At 40.2% G+C, this 17,222-nt stretch overlaps 1 protein-coding gene across 2 annotated transcripts in view; it reads right to left on the bottom strand.

The window, feature by feature from the left end:
• The window catches only part of Mrm2 (Mitochondrial rRNA methyltransferase 2), a 78,312-nt gene extending 62,277 nt beyond the window's left edge, over window positions 1-16,035 (bottom strand). The window contains exons 1-2 of one of the 2 annotated variants that reach the window (XM_067117255.1): window positions 15,901-16,035; window positions 3,929-4,112 (exon numbers count right to left, since the gene is read on the bottom strand). In XM_067117255.1, the coding sequence (XP_066973356.1) occupies window positions 3,929-4,101 (173 nt within the window). In that variant the 5' untranslated portion in view covers window positions 4,102-4,112; window positions 15,901-16,035. Of the gene's footprint in view, window positions 1-3,928; window positions 4,113-15,665; window positions 15,696-15,900 lie in introns of those variants that run through there. The other variant, XM_067117256.1, reaches the window with a different exon arrangement.
• Window positions 16,036-17,222: the final 1,187 nt, after the last annotated feature.

Genomic DNA, 17,222 nt, shown 5'->3' with positions numbered 1-17,222 from the left:
ATATTGTTATAGTCCCATACTGTACTGTATTATGTGCATTGAAATCTCTTACAATTAATATGGGATTCTTAAATTCTTTTATTATTTTCTGTAACAATATGTTCAAATCATACTTTTTATTAGGCTGGTTGTATAAGTTAATACTGTACAGTAATATCAAACATATTAGTTTCTATTTTCACTGTTACAGTATTGCTGAAATTTGTAATTCAGTGTAATCTATATCTACTCTGTCATTTATCATTTTATTATGGACATATATTGCTATTCCTATATTATTTTCATTTTCCCTTTGATGTTGTGGCTAGTAGATATTTACCTATACAGGCAGTCCCCGGTTTACGACGGGTCCGGCTTACAACGTTCCGAGGTTACGACACTTTTCAAATATATTCATCAGAAATTATTTCCCGGTTTACGACGCATGTTCCGGGGTTATGACGCGTCGTATGCCTATCCGACAGAAGAAATATGGCTCCAAAATGGCAGAATAATCAAAATTTTGAGTTTTTTTATGAAAAACTCAATAAAAATGCAGTTTACATAGTTTTCAATACACCCAAGGTATTAAAAGTAGGGTTTTCTTAGGATTTTTGACGTTTTTCAACGATTTTTTGGTTTACGATGCGGCATAAAAATGGAACTCCCGTTGTAAACCAGGGACTGCCTGTATTTGGAATAAGTTTTCGTACATGGTGTACTGTATACATATATCATTGGTTCGTATTCACTTATAAGTCGTTGGACTTCACCTAAGTGCTTTCTTGTTAATAATCCTTTTATATTCCACTGAATTATATAATGAGTGAATGGTGTAATATGAGAGTGGTCAAATTACTCTAGATTAATTAAGGTGATATTTTAAATTTTGTTATAAGTAAATTTGTATTTTTGTAGGTCTTGATTCATTTTTTGTTGTACAGCACTGTAGTTTGAATCTGACTTTTGTTAATTGTTACATTTTTACTACCTTGATTTAATTTTTTCATTTTGATTTTCTTTAGAATATTATCTACAATATTGGTATGTTTTTCTTTGTAATATGCTACGTGTTCAATATACATGCAACCTTCTTCATGAGATTTGATGTTTGTTTTTTCCTTATTCCTATACCTCATGAAATTTCTTATGGTGTAGGTTATAGTTTTATTTTTGTGGCACATTGTTACAAAGCATTTACTACAATCACATGTATCTTTGTGTTCATCAGTTTGTGGTGCCTATAATTGGTGATGGGTGAATTTCTTTGCCTTCATTGTAGTTATCTATATTTTGGATTTCCATTTCCATTACGGGAAAGTCTCCCCCAACAACTCTAAACTCACAGCCATAGTCAGAGTGGAGGTGAGGGTCAGAAGAATGATGCACATGATTATGAAGAAGGGAAAGAGAACACTTCTATCTCCTTCCACCACTGTCGAAAATCTCCTTGTCTACAGTAGTTGAGACTCACAGACTACACACAGAAATCAGAGGAATAAGGCTACATAGCCTATTGCCAAAGAATAAAAAAGAAGGCCCATGATAGCAGGATTACCTTGAATAAGGTAAACCTTACTGTCATGGCTAAATCTACCATGTCTGAAAGGTAAATATATTAGTAAGTATATAAAAGAGTGTTGTGTAACTACCAGATGATGTTATGTGTCCGATGAAAACAGTATTCATAGCAAGAAGGAAAAACCAACTTACTTCCTTGCAAGAAGGCATATTTGATGGATAGGTTTGAAAAATTGCAATACAAACACATAGTCCACAACCAAAAAAGGAGGAGAAATACTCAAGCTTAATCAACAAAACTTTGAATGGCAAAAGTCAGGCACAGAGTCGTGATAGATGTCTGGACTTCATGGTGGCTGGAAGCAAAATGGAGTAAAAACTGACAGGTGGGTAGGACTTTCCCTTGCCTGTCGGTAGTTTATTACCTTGTCAATAAGTCTGAATGGCTGTTCCAGCTCATGTTTGCAAGCTAAATACTATGTAAAGAACAAAGGTTTGTATTTTGTAGGAACAAAAGGGTTTGTATGTTCATGGAAATATAGCACTCTCATTATAAAGAGGTGTCATCAGCGTAAAAAAACTTGGAATGGTATTACACCTCTAGACAACACATGAATCTTACATGTGAAGTACCAAGGGGTGATAAGTCTTCGCTAATCTGTCTATGAAGTAACTGACTTGCTGAGGTAAAAGGAATCCTTCTATGCAGTTAGTCTCTGTGCAGCATTGTAGAATTAAATACAGTACTGGCCTTTTTGAGGGAAACCCAAAGGAAGAAAATTTTTCATGTTGGGGTATCACTGTTTGAATTGAATGTAATTAAAATAAGTAGAGCAAGAACCAAAGATGTGAAAAAATAATGAAAAAATGAAAAATTTTAAAAGTATAGTAGCACCCTCAGATAATGGACCGTGGTATATCGTATTTTCATATATATATTGGTGTGAAATGGAAATTTCGATTTGAGGGTTTTCATCTCTGGATCAAGCCTAGGCTAATTTCATTCATTTTTATTTATTACACCTATTTTATTCAAATATTTTCCATGTTTATTGTGCAGCTAGGTAAAACTTGTTATTGTTACTGTTTCTTTATTAATTTACATTGCTTTCAACTCTAAAAATTATGCTAAAGCTGTTACTGTCCTGCAGTTTATATTAATAATAAGGCTTTTATCTTACTTGATGGGTACTGTTTGTTTATATAAATATACGCTTTACAGAAAAAAAGAAAACGGAATGGTGCTTTGAGAGAAAACGACTATGCTTATGTATACAGGGGTAACTTGATTAGTTGTCTTACTTCTGTAAAACATTTATTTAATTTGTATTATATAGATATTTTCCTGTATTTACATTAATATTGATATCTTAAAATTAGTAAATTGCTGTTATAAGCATTTAAGGGGTGTATATACTTAAGAGTAACAGCTGTAGGAGGGTAATGTAAGATGTCTTTGGGTGTTTTGGGATGATGGTTTGGAATCAAAGTCGGGTTAGTAGGGGCAGTCTCCATTCATACTGAGGGGGATTCCTCCCCTTCAACGAACAGAGGCTACCGAAGGGAGGTCGCCCTACTTCCAGTCGCCCAATGATGAAGCAAGAGAAGATGACAAAGGGGAAACTTCTTCTGGAGGAGAGGTAGCAAAACAAGGACGTTTTGCTGGAGGGAGGAAAGTATCCAAAGGATTAGCCACCAAGGGAGTCATTGGGGGCATATTACCCTTAGACGACAACTTGGGGAGCTTCTTCTGATACTTCCTCCTCAATGAATACTTCGCTCACTGCTCTGGAGTCCAGTCATGGCACTCCTCACACACAGTCATGATTACACTCATACTCCCTGCACAAAGTGCAAAGGGTATGAGGATCTACATCAATCGCCAAGAGGTAATGGCTACAAGCCTTCTCTGAGGTACCAAGGCACTTCCAATTGGGTGCTGCCTTACGCTCGGTTGGCTCAGATGATTTGTGGGTTTGCACTGCACTATTTCACTATAGCAAACACACAAACACATACTGTATACAGATGTAAATAAACAAAGATGAAATGATCCCACCAGGAAAAGAATGGATATTCACAATGCAAACAAGATAACAACGGCAAGCAGGGCAGAGGGTAGTGAAGCACAACCTCACCGTAGCATGGCCAAAGGTAAAGTGACGTTCTACAGACCGGGTGAGTGAGACTCCCCCACCTGGTTGTACGGTGGTTAACTATCATACCACCTTGTTTACAGGTTAAATGGCCGGTTCCAGCTGCACTGAAGATAATTCCTACATAAAGACCGAAAGGTTTGTATATTGTGTAGGAACAAACTAAGATTTTTCAGGTACACCCAAAACTATACAAATTACAATCCAGCTACCTTTCCGGAATAAAGTAGTTTAAGGAAAACCACTAGTCAAGAAATGAACCAGTAACTTGCCTATAGTTTTCATGACGGGCCAGTTTGACATAAGGATCATTGAGTTGTCGAGTTAACCAGTCTTGAGAGCTTTTACTCCTGCCTTTTAAAGATTTTGGCACAATCTTTCTCAGTGCAGAAGATGTATGAAGTGAGGCATAGATTATGGAGTTCAAGCTGCTTCTTGTGATCATCTTCCAGTCATCTGTCAAAAAGCAAAGGAAAGTAATTATAAACTTATGTAACTGTTAGCATACAAATATGTATAAATAAAATATAATTGAAACTACAGTTTTACTAGATTCTTCATTACAAACTATAATTGTGCTGTATTAAAAACAAGCAAAAACTTCAGCTATAAATTTGAACTGAAGAACCTATCTCAAGTCTGCATTTTGAGTGGGGAGCATGACACTTGCCCTTAATCAGCCACCCACATCCTTAATATTAAACAGCAATCTTAGCCTTTGCAGAATAGAATGAGAGAATTTGCCAAAAACAATTATTATACCTGTATTTCTAATACAATTTATAAGTTTGAGGCTAAAAGAGAGCCCTTTTCTAGAGTGTAAATCCTGGTAAGTTGTTAAACATAAACTTAACATACTTACGCTCTATGAGGACAGTTTTGCGTTTATGTTAGTGTTCTGTATTTTATAATGGATGCTATTAATTCACCTATACTTTAAGTTATCAGTTCCCAGCAGCAGTGAGACTCTTAAATAAAAACTAAAAATAGAGCTACTAGCAGTGTAAAATATTGTTTCTGAGCAGTCCTACAGTAGGTACTGTAATTGTTCTATTTCTGCTTTAGCAAGAAGAACCAAACTGACAAGACTGTTAGCATAGTATTCCAGATGAAGTAATGTTTTGTAAACACCTTCATGATGTGCATGATGGGGAAACAATAAAAATAATACAAAGAAGACCCCCTTCAGTATTAATGTACCATATAAATCATTACCATTTTTCTGTCCTTATGCATTGGAGAATGGACCCATGATGACACTGTTTATTGTCTGACAAAGTTGAGAATGTAAGAATCATGGCAACTATTTCAGCAATGGCACTAATTAAATAAGGCTTGGAGCAAGGACAACAACAATGTACACAAATAGCTCCCTTGTGTGCTAGTGAAATTTGCATTACTGTACTGCTGCAAGCTGCTGTTCCTTCCAAAAACTTATTTACAATACTACACAGTATCCAATGTTACAAATCCAAATTTACAAGCGCAAACAATGCTTCTTTGAGAATGGCTACAATTTGCCTCAATTTGGCAATCATGCATTCCTGTCAACTCAAGGGAACATTTCTGGGGTGAACCCTTTAGCAATTATGCAAAACAAAAACTCAAATACTTAAATATACCAAAATAAATGCAATAAAAAATATACAAACATACATCATAAAATCATACATGTATTAAAAAAATAACAAACTTTTAAATCAATTTGGATTATTCCTAATATACAAACCCAAAATTCTTTACATAGGACTTAGCTTCCAAACACAAGCTGGAACAACCTTTTAAGTCTCAGACAAGGTCATTAACAATAAACAAGTAGGGGAAGCCCTACCTGTCTTGTTGGTCTGCACTCCACTTTGCCTTTCAGCCCAGGTACCAAAACAAGGAGTGGCTAAGGTGGACCATTAACATAAAGAGCTTCAGGTTTGTAAGTTAGGAAAATAGCAAATTTTTAAAGTAATTTGTATTTTTCCTGACATTCAACCTGAAGGTCTTTACACAAGGATTTACCTTGTGAACACGAGCTGGAATGGATTTTTAACTTTCACGCAAGGTCGTTAACTACCGATGGAAGGGGATGCCCCATCCACTTGTCGGTTTGCACTCCACTTTGCCTTTCGGCCCAGGTATCAGAATGAGGGGTGGCTGAGGTGGGCTGTAAATATAAAGATCTTAGGTCTGTATGTTAGGAAAATACAAAGTACTTTAAAAATTTGCTATTTGTTCCTACACATATACAAACCTTCGGTCTTTACATGGGAGACTTACCCATTGGAGGGTGGAGTCTGGGTAAATCTCTGTACTGACTGGTTGGTTTAACCCACCCAGGAACACCTTCCTGGTCTGGAAGAGATAAGAAAGGAACCCTGCACCTCTAGCTTCTTGGAAATATGGAACGGTGCAACTGCTAGACTTCTGGGCTTAGAGTAATGAGTTGCATCATTACTTTAAAAAAAGGCTTGGAAGAACCCATGAGTGTTAGAGACAATAAAACTTGCTAATAAGACCAAAGGGTTTGTTTTATTGTCTATCCCTCTCTCCTCTTGTCTCGAGAGGGGGGACATGCATTTAAACCATCTACACAAGATGAAAGACACGATGGCCTCATCATGCAGTCACCTGCAACCTCGTCCGTCCAGCTCATGATGGCTCACTACCTGTCTCTCTGTCTTAAGGGAGAGAAAGGTAAAAACAAGAAAGGAGACCAGTTACTCACACACCTTCTCTCCCACTTACCGAACACCTTAGATGAGATGCATATGTCCCCTGAGGAAGCCAGATGAACCATACAACTTGTTGGGCAGCCACCACAAGATCCCAGGAAAAGCATGTCCAAAGACTTATTGGGAAGTCCTGAAGATAATACAAAGTAAATGTGGTCTGGGGCAACCACATACCTGCCCGTATTACCCGCTGAATTGACAGGTTCTTCTGGAATGCAAGGGATATGGCAATGCCCCTAACTTCGTGATCTCTTGCCCCGACTGAACTCCCGTCTACTTCGTCAGACAAAGAGTGGGCCCCTTGCTGTCTCATGAAGCTCGAAAGAGGATTTGCTCTTGGACACCTCTTCCACGGCCAAGTCAGTACTAATGAAGAGATGCTGACACTCAGGCCTGAGATGCTGAGTTCTCTACAGGTGGTACTGCAGCACTTTAACCGGCAAAGTAGCATCTTGTTCCTATCATATCTACAAAGTCCTGGAGGGGATGGAAAAGGACTTAAAATCACAATTTTTTAAAGTAAATTGCATTTTTCATAACTATACAAACCTGAGGTCCTTTACATTAGGAATTACTTATAGCAAAGCTGGAAAAGGCCGTTAAACTCTTGGACAAGGTGGTTAGGCAGTACAGTAAACCCCCCGTAATCGCATTCTCATGATTCGCGGATTTCTCTGTGGAATGTATATACACATTATGCGGGAAAAAATTCGCCCATTCGCGGTATTTTTCACTGAGAAATATTCACTAACTACTGTATTTTCATATAATTTTCATGACTAAATGCACTTTTTGTGATAAAACTATTAAAATACTCAGGTATAGGCATTTTTAGAGATTTTTTATGTTTGAACTATCAAAATAGGCAGTTCTAAATGTTTTTAGAGGGGTTTTAAGTATTCGTGGATTTTAGCTATTCGTGGGGGGTGTGGTGCGCATCCCGCACGAATAAGGGAGGTTTACTGTAACTACCGTCCAGTAAGCAGGAACACCTGCCTGCTTGGATGTAAACATTCCAGTTTGCCTTTCGGCCTAGGTTTCAGATTGAGGGGTGGCATGAGGTGGGCATAAATGTAAAGGACCTCAGATTTGTATAGTTAGGAAAAATACAATTTACTTGAAAAATTTGTGATCTGTTCCTACATGATATACAAACCATCATTCCTTTACATTAGGAAGATTCACTGGTTGGAGAGAGGAACCTGAGTGAGTCTCTTTGAAATGACTGGAGTTCTGCACACCCGGGTTGCTCCTCCTGGTTGAAAGAACGAGGAGGAGTACCATGCCTCTGACATATTGATCAAAATATAGGAACTGCAAGATCAAATGTCAGACATCTGGGCCTTTTCAAGTGCGTGAGGAATCATAACTCATACGAAAACAGGCTGGGAAGAATCTAAAAAGTTGGAGGCAGTAAGGTAAAGACCTTATTGCCAGGGTCTCCTTCCTTCCCTTGCTAGAGGAAGGAGCGGGACTGCTTCTATGATTCTAGAGAAAAAAATAGAATGGGTGCTTGATGTGTGGACTTACTGCATCAGACGCCAGTTCCAGCAAGTGTTAATTTGAGTCCCATTCTCAGCCCAAAGGAAGAGAAGAAGTAGGACGAGGAAGGAGGAGGAGGAGAGGCCAGTCACTCTCGGAATCCTTCTCACTTCTGGAACCATACACCTTAGTCGAGATGCTACCTGCCCTCTTAAAGGAGCAGAGTAAGAAAATACAACTTCTTGAGCAGCCACCACAGAACCAAGGAAAAAAGGTTCGAAGGGCCTGTGGGTAAAGACCTGAAGGTAGAAGACATAAATGTCAGCTAATGAGACAACATCTTGCTTCCAGACCAACAGAATCTTCTGGAATGCGAGTGATGGACCAGGCCACTGATTTCGTGAGCGGAACAATTAGGGGTCTGCATATCGGTAAAAATATAGCAAACAACAACAGACAATCATATATTTCAAAAACAGAGAAAGAATAAAAGCAAATGGCAGTCTGGCAGAGAGTGCAAGAAGACGTCTGTAAATGACGGCGGCCGAGAGCAAAGTGGAGTGCAGAGCAATGAGTGGGCAGAGTTTCCCCCCTATCGCTAGTAGTTAATGACCTTGTCTGAAAGTAGAACAGCCAGTTCCACCTTGCACTCATAAGCTAAATCCTTTGTATAGACCAAAGGTTTGTATTTGTGTAGGAACAAACCAACAATATATTCACATTCTAATAATTCACTTTCACATTATTTAAAAATGTCATTTTCATAATAAAATAAAATTTTACACATACTTACCTGATAGTCATAATAGCTGTCGTCTCTGACGTCTCCGGCAGAAATTCAAAAATTTGCGGCAGCGTCGATAGTTAGGTCACGTAATGCCCCCTTCCCCTGGCCCTCTACAGGGAGTGAGTGGAACTACCCACCAATACAGTCAGATGTTTTATGCTACCCTTGCCCATGATTGGGGAGGAGGGTGGGTTTTGTATGACTATCAGGTAAGTATGTGTAAAATTTTATTTTATTATGAAAATGACATTTTTACACATATGACTTACCTGATAGTCATAATAGCTGATTGGCACATTATAGGCGGTGGGTTCATGGCAGGTAACACACTAAACAATGTAAATACAGGAAGTCCCCGGTTTCGACGGTTCCAGCTACGGACGTTCGAGGTTACGACGCTTTTCAAATATATTCATCAGAAATTATTTCCGGCTTACGACGCATGTTCCAGGGTTACGACGCGTCGTGATCCGACGGAAGAAATATGGCCCCAAAACGGCAGAATAATCATAATTTGAGGGTTTTTTGATGTAAAACTCAATAATAATGCAGTTTACGTCGTTTTCAATGCACCCAGAGCATTAAAAGTAAGGTTTTCTTATGATTTTTGACGATTTTCGACGATTTTCCGGGTTACGACGATTTTTAGGTTACTGAAGAACGGAACCCCGTCGTAACCGGGGACCGCCTGTATATGTCAAGATTCAAAAAGAATCCCGGTAGTTCCTTACCTTTTGAGGTAGCTGAAGTCACTGGTACTGCCTTTTTTCATTGCTATCCTCAGTCGCACCGACAAGGTATATAGACCTGATTTGCCGAGTGCATGAGAGCTTACATGTAGTCGAGGCGAACCGTGGACTATCATGCATAATAGATACTAAAAGTGCCCTGCTCTGGGCTTTAGCATCATCAACAACCTTCACCATAAGGGTATCACCACTAAATATATAAACCCAATTCACCTAAATATAACTGTAGGGCACTTCCAGACACACGTAGTGCCCCCAGACTTCCCAAAACCAACAAACCCATCTCAAGGCGAAAAATTAATAGGTTTCATTAGGAAGGAGAGACTTCCTATACCCATTCCCCCAAAACCGTGCCAGTCACCATAAATGGCCCCAACATTGAGCAATTTTCAAAAAATTTTTCAATTTCTCTTAAGTAATGCATGGCGAACACTGAGTTACACCTCCAAAAGGTAGCCTGCAAAATATTGTCTAATGACAAATTTTTCCGGTATGCCAAAGACGTAGCCACCGCTCTAACCTCATGGGCTTTCACTTTAAGCACTTTACAACGATCGGGATCCAATTCAGAGTGTGAGTCCATAATAATTTTTCTGAGAAAGAAAGCTAATGCATTCTTAGACATGGGCCGCCGGATCCTTTACCGAACACCACAAATTTTTGCGTTGGACCTCTAATGTCTTTTTCGTCCTCTCGAGATAAAACTTTAAAGCCCTCACTGGACATAAAGTTCTTTCTAATTCTTCAGAATCGAGTAACTCTGATAGGCTTTTTAATTCGAAAGAACGCGGCCACGGTCTTGCAGGGCGCTCATTCTTAACCGAAAAACCAACCATAGAGGAGCAAACCACTTTCCGTCTGGAAAAGCCGACTCTTTTATCCAGAGCATGAATCTCACTAATTCTTTTCGCAGATGCAAATGCAACTAAAAAAATTGTCTTCATTGTTAAATCTCTTAATGAAATATCTTTCATAGGTTCGAATCTACTTGACATAAGCCAATGAAGAACTACGTCGAGATTCCAGGAAACTACTTTCTGAACATTTTGCTTAGTAGTACCAAACGACTTAATTAAATCTGTTAAGTCCTTATTAGAAGAAATGTCTACACCCCTATGTCTAAAGACAGAAGATAACATGGCTCTGTAGCCTTTAATGGTCGAGGACCAGAACTTCTTAATCCTATTCAGGAATAACAAAAATTCTGCTATCTCCAAAACAGAGGTTTTTGTAGAAGAGATTCCATTCTGCTTGCCCCAATCTCTAAAAATAGACCACTTGGACTGATACAGTTTTTCTGAAGAGACTCTCCTTGGTCTTGCAATTGCCTCAGCAACCTTTCGCGAAAATCCTTTCTGTCTAAGGATTCGCTCGACAGTCTGAATCCTGTCAGATGTAGAACGGACAGATTCTTGTGGATCAACTTCGAATTTGGCTGTTTGAGTAGATCTATCCCCTCTGGCAATATTCTTGGAAAATCCATCAGTAGATCTAAAAGGTCCGAAACCAATCCCTCACCGGCCAGAAGGGTGCTATTAGTGTCATTCTGCAATTTACTTGTTCCTGAACTTTGCCAACACTTGCCCTAAAATCTTGAATGGGGAAATCGTAAACCTCCAGATGAGACCAGCTCATTAACATTGCGTCTATTCCCCAGGCTCTTTCGTCCGGCACTGGAGAGCAGAATATGGGAAGACGGTGATTTTCGGCCCGAAAAGTCGCTGAGTTCATTGTTACTCCCAAATAAGTAATAGACTGCGATGGTGTTAGCTGCGACTTCTGAAAGTTTACAATAATCCCCAGCTCTTTCGTCAGAGACAGAGTTCTCTCTAAATCCTCCACACACTTCTCTCTCGTCTCTGCTTTTAACAGCCAGTCGTCCAGATAAAAACTATCCTTATCCCTTCCAAATGGAGCCATTTTGATCAACTGGAGTTAGGATTCTCAAAAGACTTGAGGAGTCGCTGAAAGGCCAAACAAAGGACTCTGAACTGAAAAACTTTGTTCCCAAACACAAACCTAGGAACTTCCTTGAATCCCCGTGGATTGGAACATGGAAGTAAGCATCTTTCATATCTATCGAGGCCATCCAATCTCCCTCTCGAAGGGATCCCAACACCGATTGAATTGTCTCCATAGCAAACTTTTCTTTCTTTACAAACCGATTTAATGCACTTACATCCAGGACAGGCCTCCAATCTCCAACGAGGCCTTTGGGACTACAAACAGGCGATTGTAAAAACCCGGAGAATCCAACACCAAAACTTCTTCTATTGCTCGCTTTCTAGCAACGCCTTTACCTCCTTTTCCAACGCACAAAATCTGTCCGACCCTGGAGAGTATGCAGCTAATGCTATAGGTCGCGTTGTCAAAGGAGGATCCCTTAAAACGGGATCTTGTAGCCCTCTGAAAGAACTGAAAAAATCCACGGATCTATCCCCTTGCTCTCCCAAATCTTTACAAAACTGTGGAGCCTCGCTCCCACATGTGTGTGAAGGTTTAAAACCTCATTTCTTGTCAGTCTCAGACTTCTTGATTGCTTTCGGTACAAAACGTCCTCTCCCTCTTGCTCTGGGATATGGTCTGGTAGCCGCTCTGCCTCGAAAGGACCGATCTTTAAATGAAGACGAAGACACTTGTTGTCTAGGAGTAACAGACCCCGCTTGTCTAGGCCTCCTGGTCGACTGAGCTAGAAGATCCTGCGTAGTCTTCTGTTGAAGAGAAGCCGCCACTTCGGAAATTAAATTCTGAGGGAATAGAAAACTTTTGTCCAGAGGCGCAAATAACAATGCAGATCTCTGTGCCCTAGACACTCCTTTAGCCAAAAAAGAGCAACACAACTCCCTCTTTTTTAACAACATAAACAGAAGGGAAGTGGAGAGTTCTGCTGCCCCATCCCTTACAGCTTTGTCAATACATGACATTACTCCAGAAAGGTCTTCAAATTGGTCTTGATCTAAATCCAGTTCATTCAGTTTTCTACCCAACGCACCAAAAGCCCAATCCAGGAAACTAATAACCTCAAAGCTCTTGAATACACCATTAAAGAGCCTGTCCAGTTCCGAAGTGGCGAAAAATACCTTGGCAGCATTAAGAGCAGACCTCCTCGCCGAGTCAACAATTACAGAAAAATCTCCTTGTGAGGAAGCTGACACTCCCACGGAAAAACACTCACCAGTATTGTACCAGTTCCTCCTTCCTGAAAGGAGCTTAGAAGGAGGGATACAAAACTGCATCTTTCCAAGTTGCCTCTTCTCCTCCAACCACTCTTCAATCCCCTTCAAAGTCTTTCTTGAGGAGATTGATAAAACCAACTTGGTTATTAGAGACGGACGACTACTCGTGTCCCTAGCATACTGGGATTCCAGAGAAACTGGTACTGCTGGAGAGAAGAAATCTGCAATATTCTGCACAAAAAATCTCAAAAGTTGCTTATAAGCAGAAGAAGGACTCTCCTTTTCTACTGCCTACTCCTCCTCTTCTTCCCTTATTGGCAGATCTTCCTTAGAAGAAACTGGAGAAACCGCCACAGACCTCACTGCAGGCTCAACTTCTAAAACTTCCACTTGATCCTGATTCTCTCCTACATTATCTCTTGAATGATTAAAATATTTAAGAATACTCTCCATCTTCTTTTCTAAAGAAGTTAACACCTTCTGTTGTCTCTCAACTTTCTCAGTTAACAAGTCCTGATTCGAGGAAGACCCCGCAGGTGGCTGCAAGGCATGAACATGTACAGCAGCCGCATTAATTGCGCTATTAGATTTCGAAGCCGAAAGCGCATGACGGGCTGGCGCCACACGCAGGAGTGCAGGACGGTTGGGCTCCATTGAACGCGGCTCATGGTGGTCTGGCGCCACTGGCGACGCCCGATGCGGCGCATGGCGATCTAGTGCCTCCCGATGCGGCACATGGCGATCTGGCGCCACCCGATGAGGCGCCTGGCGGTTTGCTGCTCCAGAAAGTGGCGAAAAACGCTTATCAGGCGAAGAAAACAGCTCCTGGCGGTCTGGAGCCACAGAAAATGATGCCTGGTTGTCAGGAGCCACTGGATGCGGCGTATGGCGGTCTGGCGCCATCGAAAAAGACGAACGCTGATCTGGAACCCCCGAATGCTTCGCATGACGGTCTTGAATGTGAGAAATCGACGTACGAAGGTCTGGATCTAAAGAACGAGGCGCTTGAAAACTAGAAACCTGTTTCTCCTCCGCTTGAAAGTTTCTTTCAATCTTCCTACCTTTTTCCACTGATCTTTTCACTTTACTTTTATTAACTTCTGGGAAGAGAAACTCTCGGAGAGTCCCAATAACTACACCCGGGCTCTGGATCCTCTTGCAACACTCTCTTCTTCAGAACCTCCCAGGAGACACACCTCTAGACCTTTTCAGCGGTCTACTTGATCTTTAAGGCGCCAATCTCTCTTACGAGACCTCTCTTCGCTAGACTCACTCGAAGAGAGACACTTCCTCTGAACACCTTTCCAATGGCATTCCATGACATCCTGGGAGCGTTCTACAGGACTGTCTGAGGGGGCGACTGCTCGGGAGCAAGACCCCCGCGCCTCCCTTGGACTTTCGACTTGTCTCCTCCCAGATACAGGGGAGTATGACAGAGGTCTCGGTCTAGGAGAGCGACGGGGCCGAACAGCCACCTCCTCCACTGCACAAACACTTTTCACTTTATCACTGGCAATTACTTCCAAAGCAGCACCCAACTTTCCAATTGCCGACATCACAGTAGAGAAACGATTCTCTAACTCTACCTTAAGACTGGCAACAGTTTCGGGTTCCGGGATAATAGGGTCTGGGTTAGGAACGGGTTCATTAGTCGGACATATGTTAGAAACAGACAAAGAAAATTCTGCATTACTACTTCTAGAAATGACAGACGAAGCCCTAATAGCGGCTTTGCGCTTTCTTATCCTTGTCTAATTTCCTGAGATAGCTAGCTAAATCCTTCCACTACTTCTCAGTCATACTATTACATTCTACACATGTTAGAGATGAAGTACAGACTTGCCCTCTACAAATAACACATACAGAATGCGGGTCCAGTCTAGCTGTTACTAGTCTAGTTTTACAGCCTTTGCTGCAATACCTAGCCTGACTCGAACCCGTGTCCGACATCCTAGACTGAATATCCCAAAAAATAGCTAAATTATCAAAAACTATTTATAATTAACAACTATCAAAAACAACTGCTCAACTGAGTACATCACCAAGATTCCAAAGCAAACCGATGACTTCCTCAGAAAACGAATTCCCTACCGAGCAAAATTCAACCATGTTACAGTTAAATCGGCAGAAAACATCTGACTGTATTGGTGGGTAGTTCCACTCACTCCCTGTAGGGGGCCAGGGGAAGGGGGTATTACGTGACCTAACTATCGACGCTGCCCCAAATTTTTGAATTTCTGCCGGAGACGTCAGAGACGACAGCTATTATGACTATCAGGTAAGTCATATGTGTAAAACTTACTGTATTTATATGAAGAATGTTAATTTCTCTTTTACATTTTATCTAAATAATGGCTGACAAAAAAGTTTTTTTATTTGTTTCATGTTTTACAACACTAAAAATCTAAAGAAAGTCCAGTGCTACCTCTAAGAATATGTTCATGTTACCTGTATACCAGAAGTTTAGTACTGTATGGGATAATCTAATGCATGTGCATATTGAACCTATGTATGTTTCCTTGTATGACATGCTTTTTCTCCTATATGCTAGTGCCCTATAGACTGCTGTATTAGTTTATGTTAAGTTAGTGAATGTATGATTAGGGTATTTTACTTTATGTAAACCATTATTGCATTTTTGACTTTAAAATGTCTTCCCATGTTTTAATGTTTGCTCTAAACACTTCTGACAGACGTTTTGCTAGCAAATGAGTAGCCTACCTTTAGAGATAATGGACCCCTCCCTTATATCCTACAATCTGGGGGACCACAGGGAAAGCAGGGTTTCTGGGAGGGGAAAAATGCAAAATGACTAAAATACAAGGACCTTAATTGCACTGATAGTTCTAAATCAGATTAAGTTAAGTTTAGGAAATGTTTTTAAACTAATACCATGCACTACGGTAAGGACCTGATACCCTTGGTTAGGTTGTGTTAGTTGGGTCAGGGTCATCTGCTAACAAAACGAACGCCAGAAACGTTCATGGGACACATTAAAAGGTACATTAAAATTTTGAAATATTATCTTTTCAAATTCAAAATGCAATGGTGGTTTAAAGGAAAATTTTACCAAAGACGTTTCACGCTCCCACCTCAACCAGGTTAAGCGCCAGGGGCATACCAGTTAGGGGAGGTTGTTTTGTGACTGAAGCCGATTACAATCAATCTATTATAGGAATAACAGCCTATACCGCCTATGTTGCCGAATTGTGTCCCGAATAAACATTCCGGCCTCCCAATGGGGAAGTAAAATGGAGTGGTTTGTGGCAACAAAATGGTGAGAAATACATAAAACACGAGCTAAGCAATAAAAAGTGTATAGCTCACGTATTTGGAGGAAAATAGAAGATTGGAAGTATCATAGAATCGCTCTTCCCTTCGACAAATACTACATTAAATTGTGGTAGTAGAGCCTGCAGGGTAGAGGCGGTAGTGGCATAGGAGGTGCAGTAGTAGTAGTAGTACATGGAATTTGTATGTGAAACAGCTCCCTTGCTCGTTCTATTCCTGCTTTACTTGTGTTTGTTAAAGTTTATTGTCTCCGTAATCAGGCGCGGACTAGCAGTACTTGGGGCCCGAGGCTACTTCAGGTCAGGGGCCTTTTTAACAGACACGTACACATTTATCATATTTTGTTTTAGTACATGTTTCGATATGAACAGTAGTAGTTAGTGTCATGTTTTGGCGGGTTCTGCGTTTAATTTATATTGAAACGATTGATCTATTATGCTGTATCATACTGTATTAAAGAAGAGGTAATTCCATTGCAAAGTTGAGCAACAGAAAACAATGAAAATATTAGATTGAACAATTCATATGTTTGATTGTATAATTTACATATGAGACGAGTATTGCCGATGTCGTAGGTAAGCAGTTACAGAAAATCGATGGCATCACTTACATTTTTTAATCATGGCCTCATCGGGGCCCCGTCAGTACCCGGGGCCTCAGGCTGCAGCCTCATTAGCCTCAGTGTAAATCCGCACCTGTCCGTAATACTATATATCTTTTTTAAATTTCCTCCCACTTTCAATTTCTTATTTCGACGGATCTGCAAATAGAAGGGTTTAGCTATCAATTCCTCTTCATTTTCTTGATATGGCTGTTACACAAATCTATATCTAGTTCTAATGTCACTGTCTACAGGGCATTCGAGTAAGAAATGTTCTAAGTTTTCTGTTATTTCGCCACAGCGCAAACATTTTGCATCTTTCCCCTTTAACCTGTTCCTCTTGTTTAATTCTAGTGTGCCTATGTCATCATACCAGGTTTCTCCTCCTATGTTTTCCTCACATTTCCTACAAATTTTTAAGGTTTTCTTGTCATTTATTTCTCTTAGCCATGCTTTTTTCCCCAGTCATTTATCATTTCTTGTAATTTTTTACTCTATATTGATTCAATTTTACTCAAGTTTATGTTCAACTCTTTCAGATATTCTTTTATTTACAGATTCCAAGGAGTTTTATTATTTTCATACTGGTCTGTGGTTATCCCATAAAAGTGCCTATTTCCACCACTCTCAAGTGTGTGCTTTAGATAGAATAATTTATTCTTGATATCCCTTGAGTGGCAGGAGGAGGCCTGTATTTCAGATCTTAAAGCACAACTTGCTGTGGACCTTGGTGCCCTTAGAATTGTCCAGTACATTT

This window comes from Macrobrachium rosenbergii, chromosome 15 (genome assembly GCF_040412425.1).
Source record: "Macrobrachium rosenbergii isolate ZJJX-2024 chromosome 15, ASM4041242v1, whole genome shotgun sequence".
NCBI classification, from domain to species: Eukaryota; Metazoa; Arthropoda; class Malacostraca; order Decapoda; family Palaemonidae; genus Macrobrachium; species Macrobrachium rosenbergii.
Note: the sequence above shows the minus strand (reverse complement) of the source record. Positions and strands in the feature narration are given on the sequence as shown.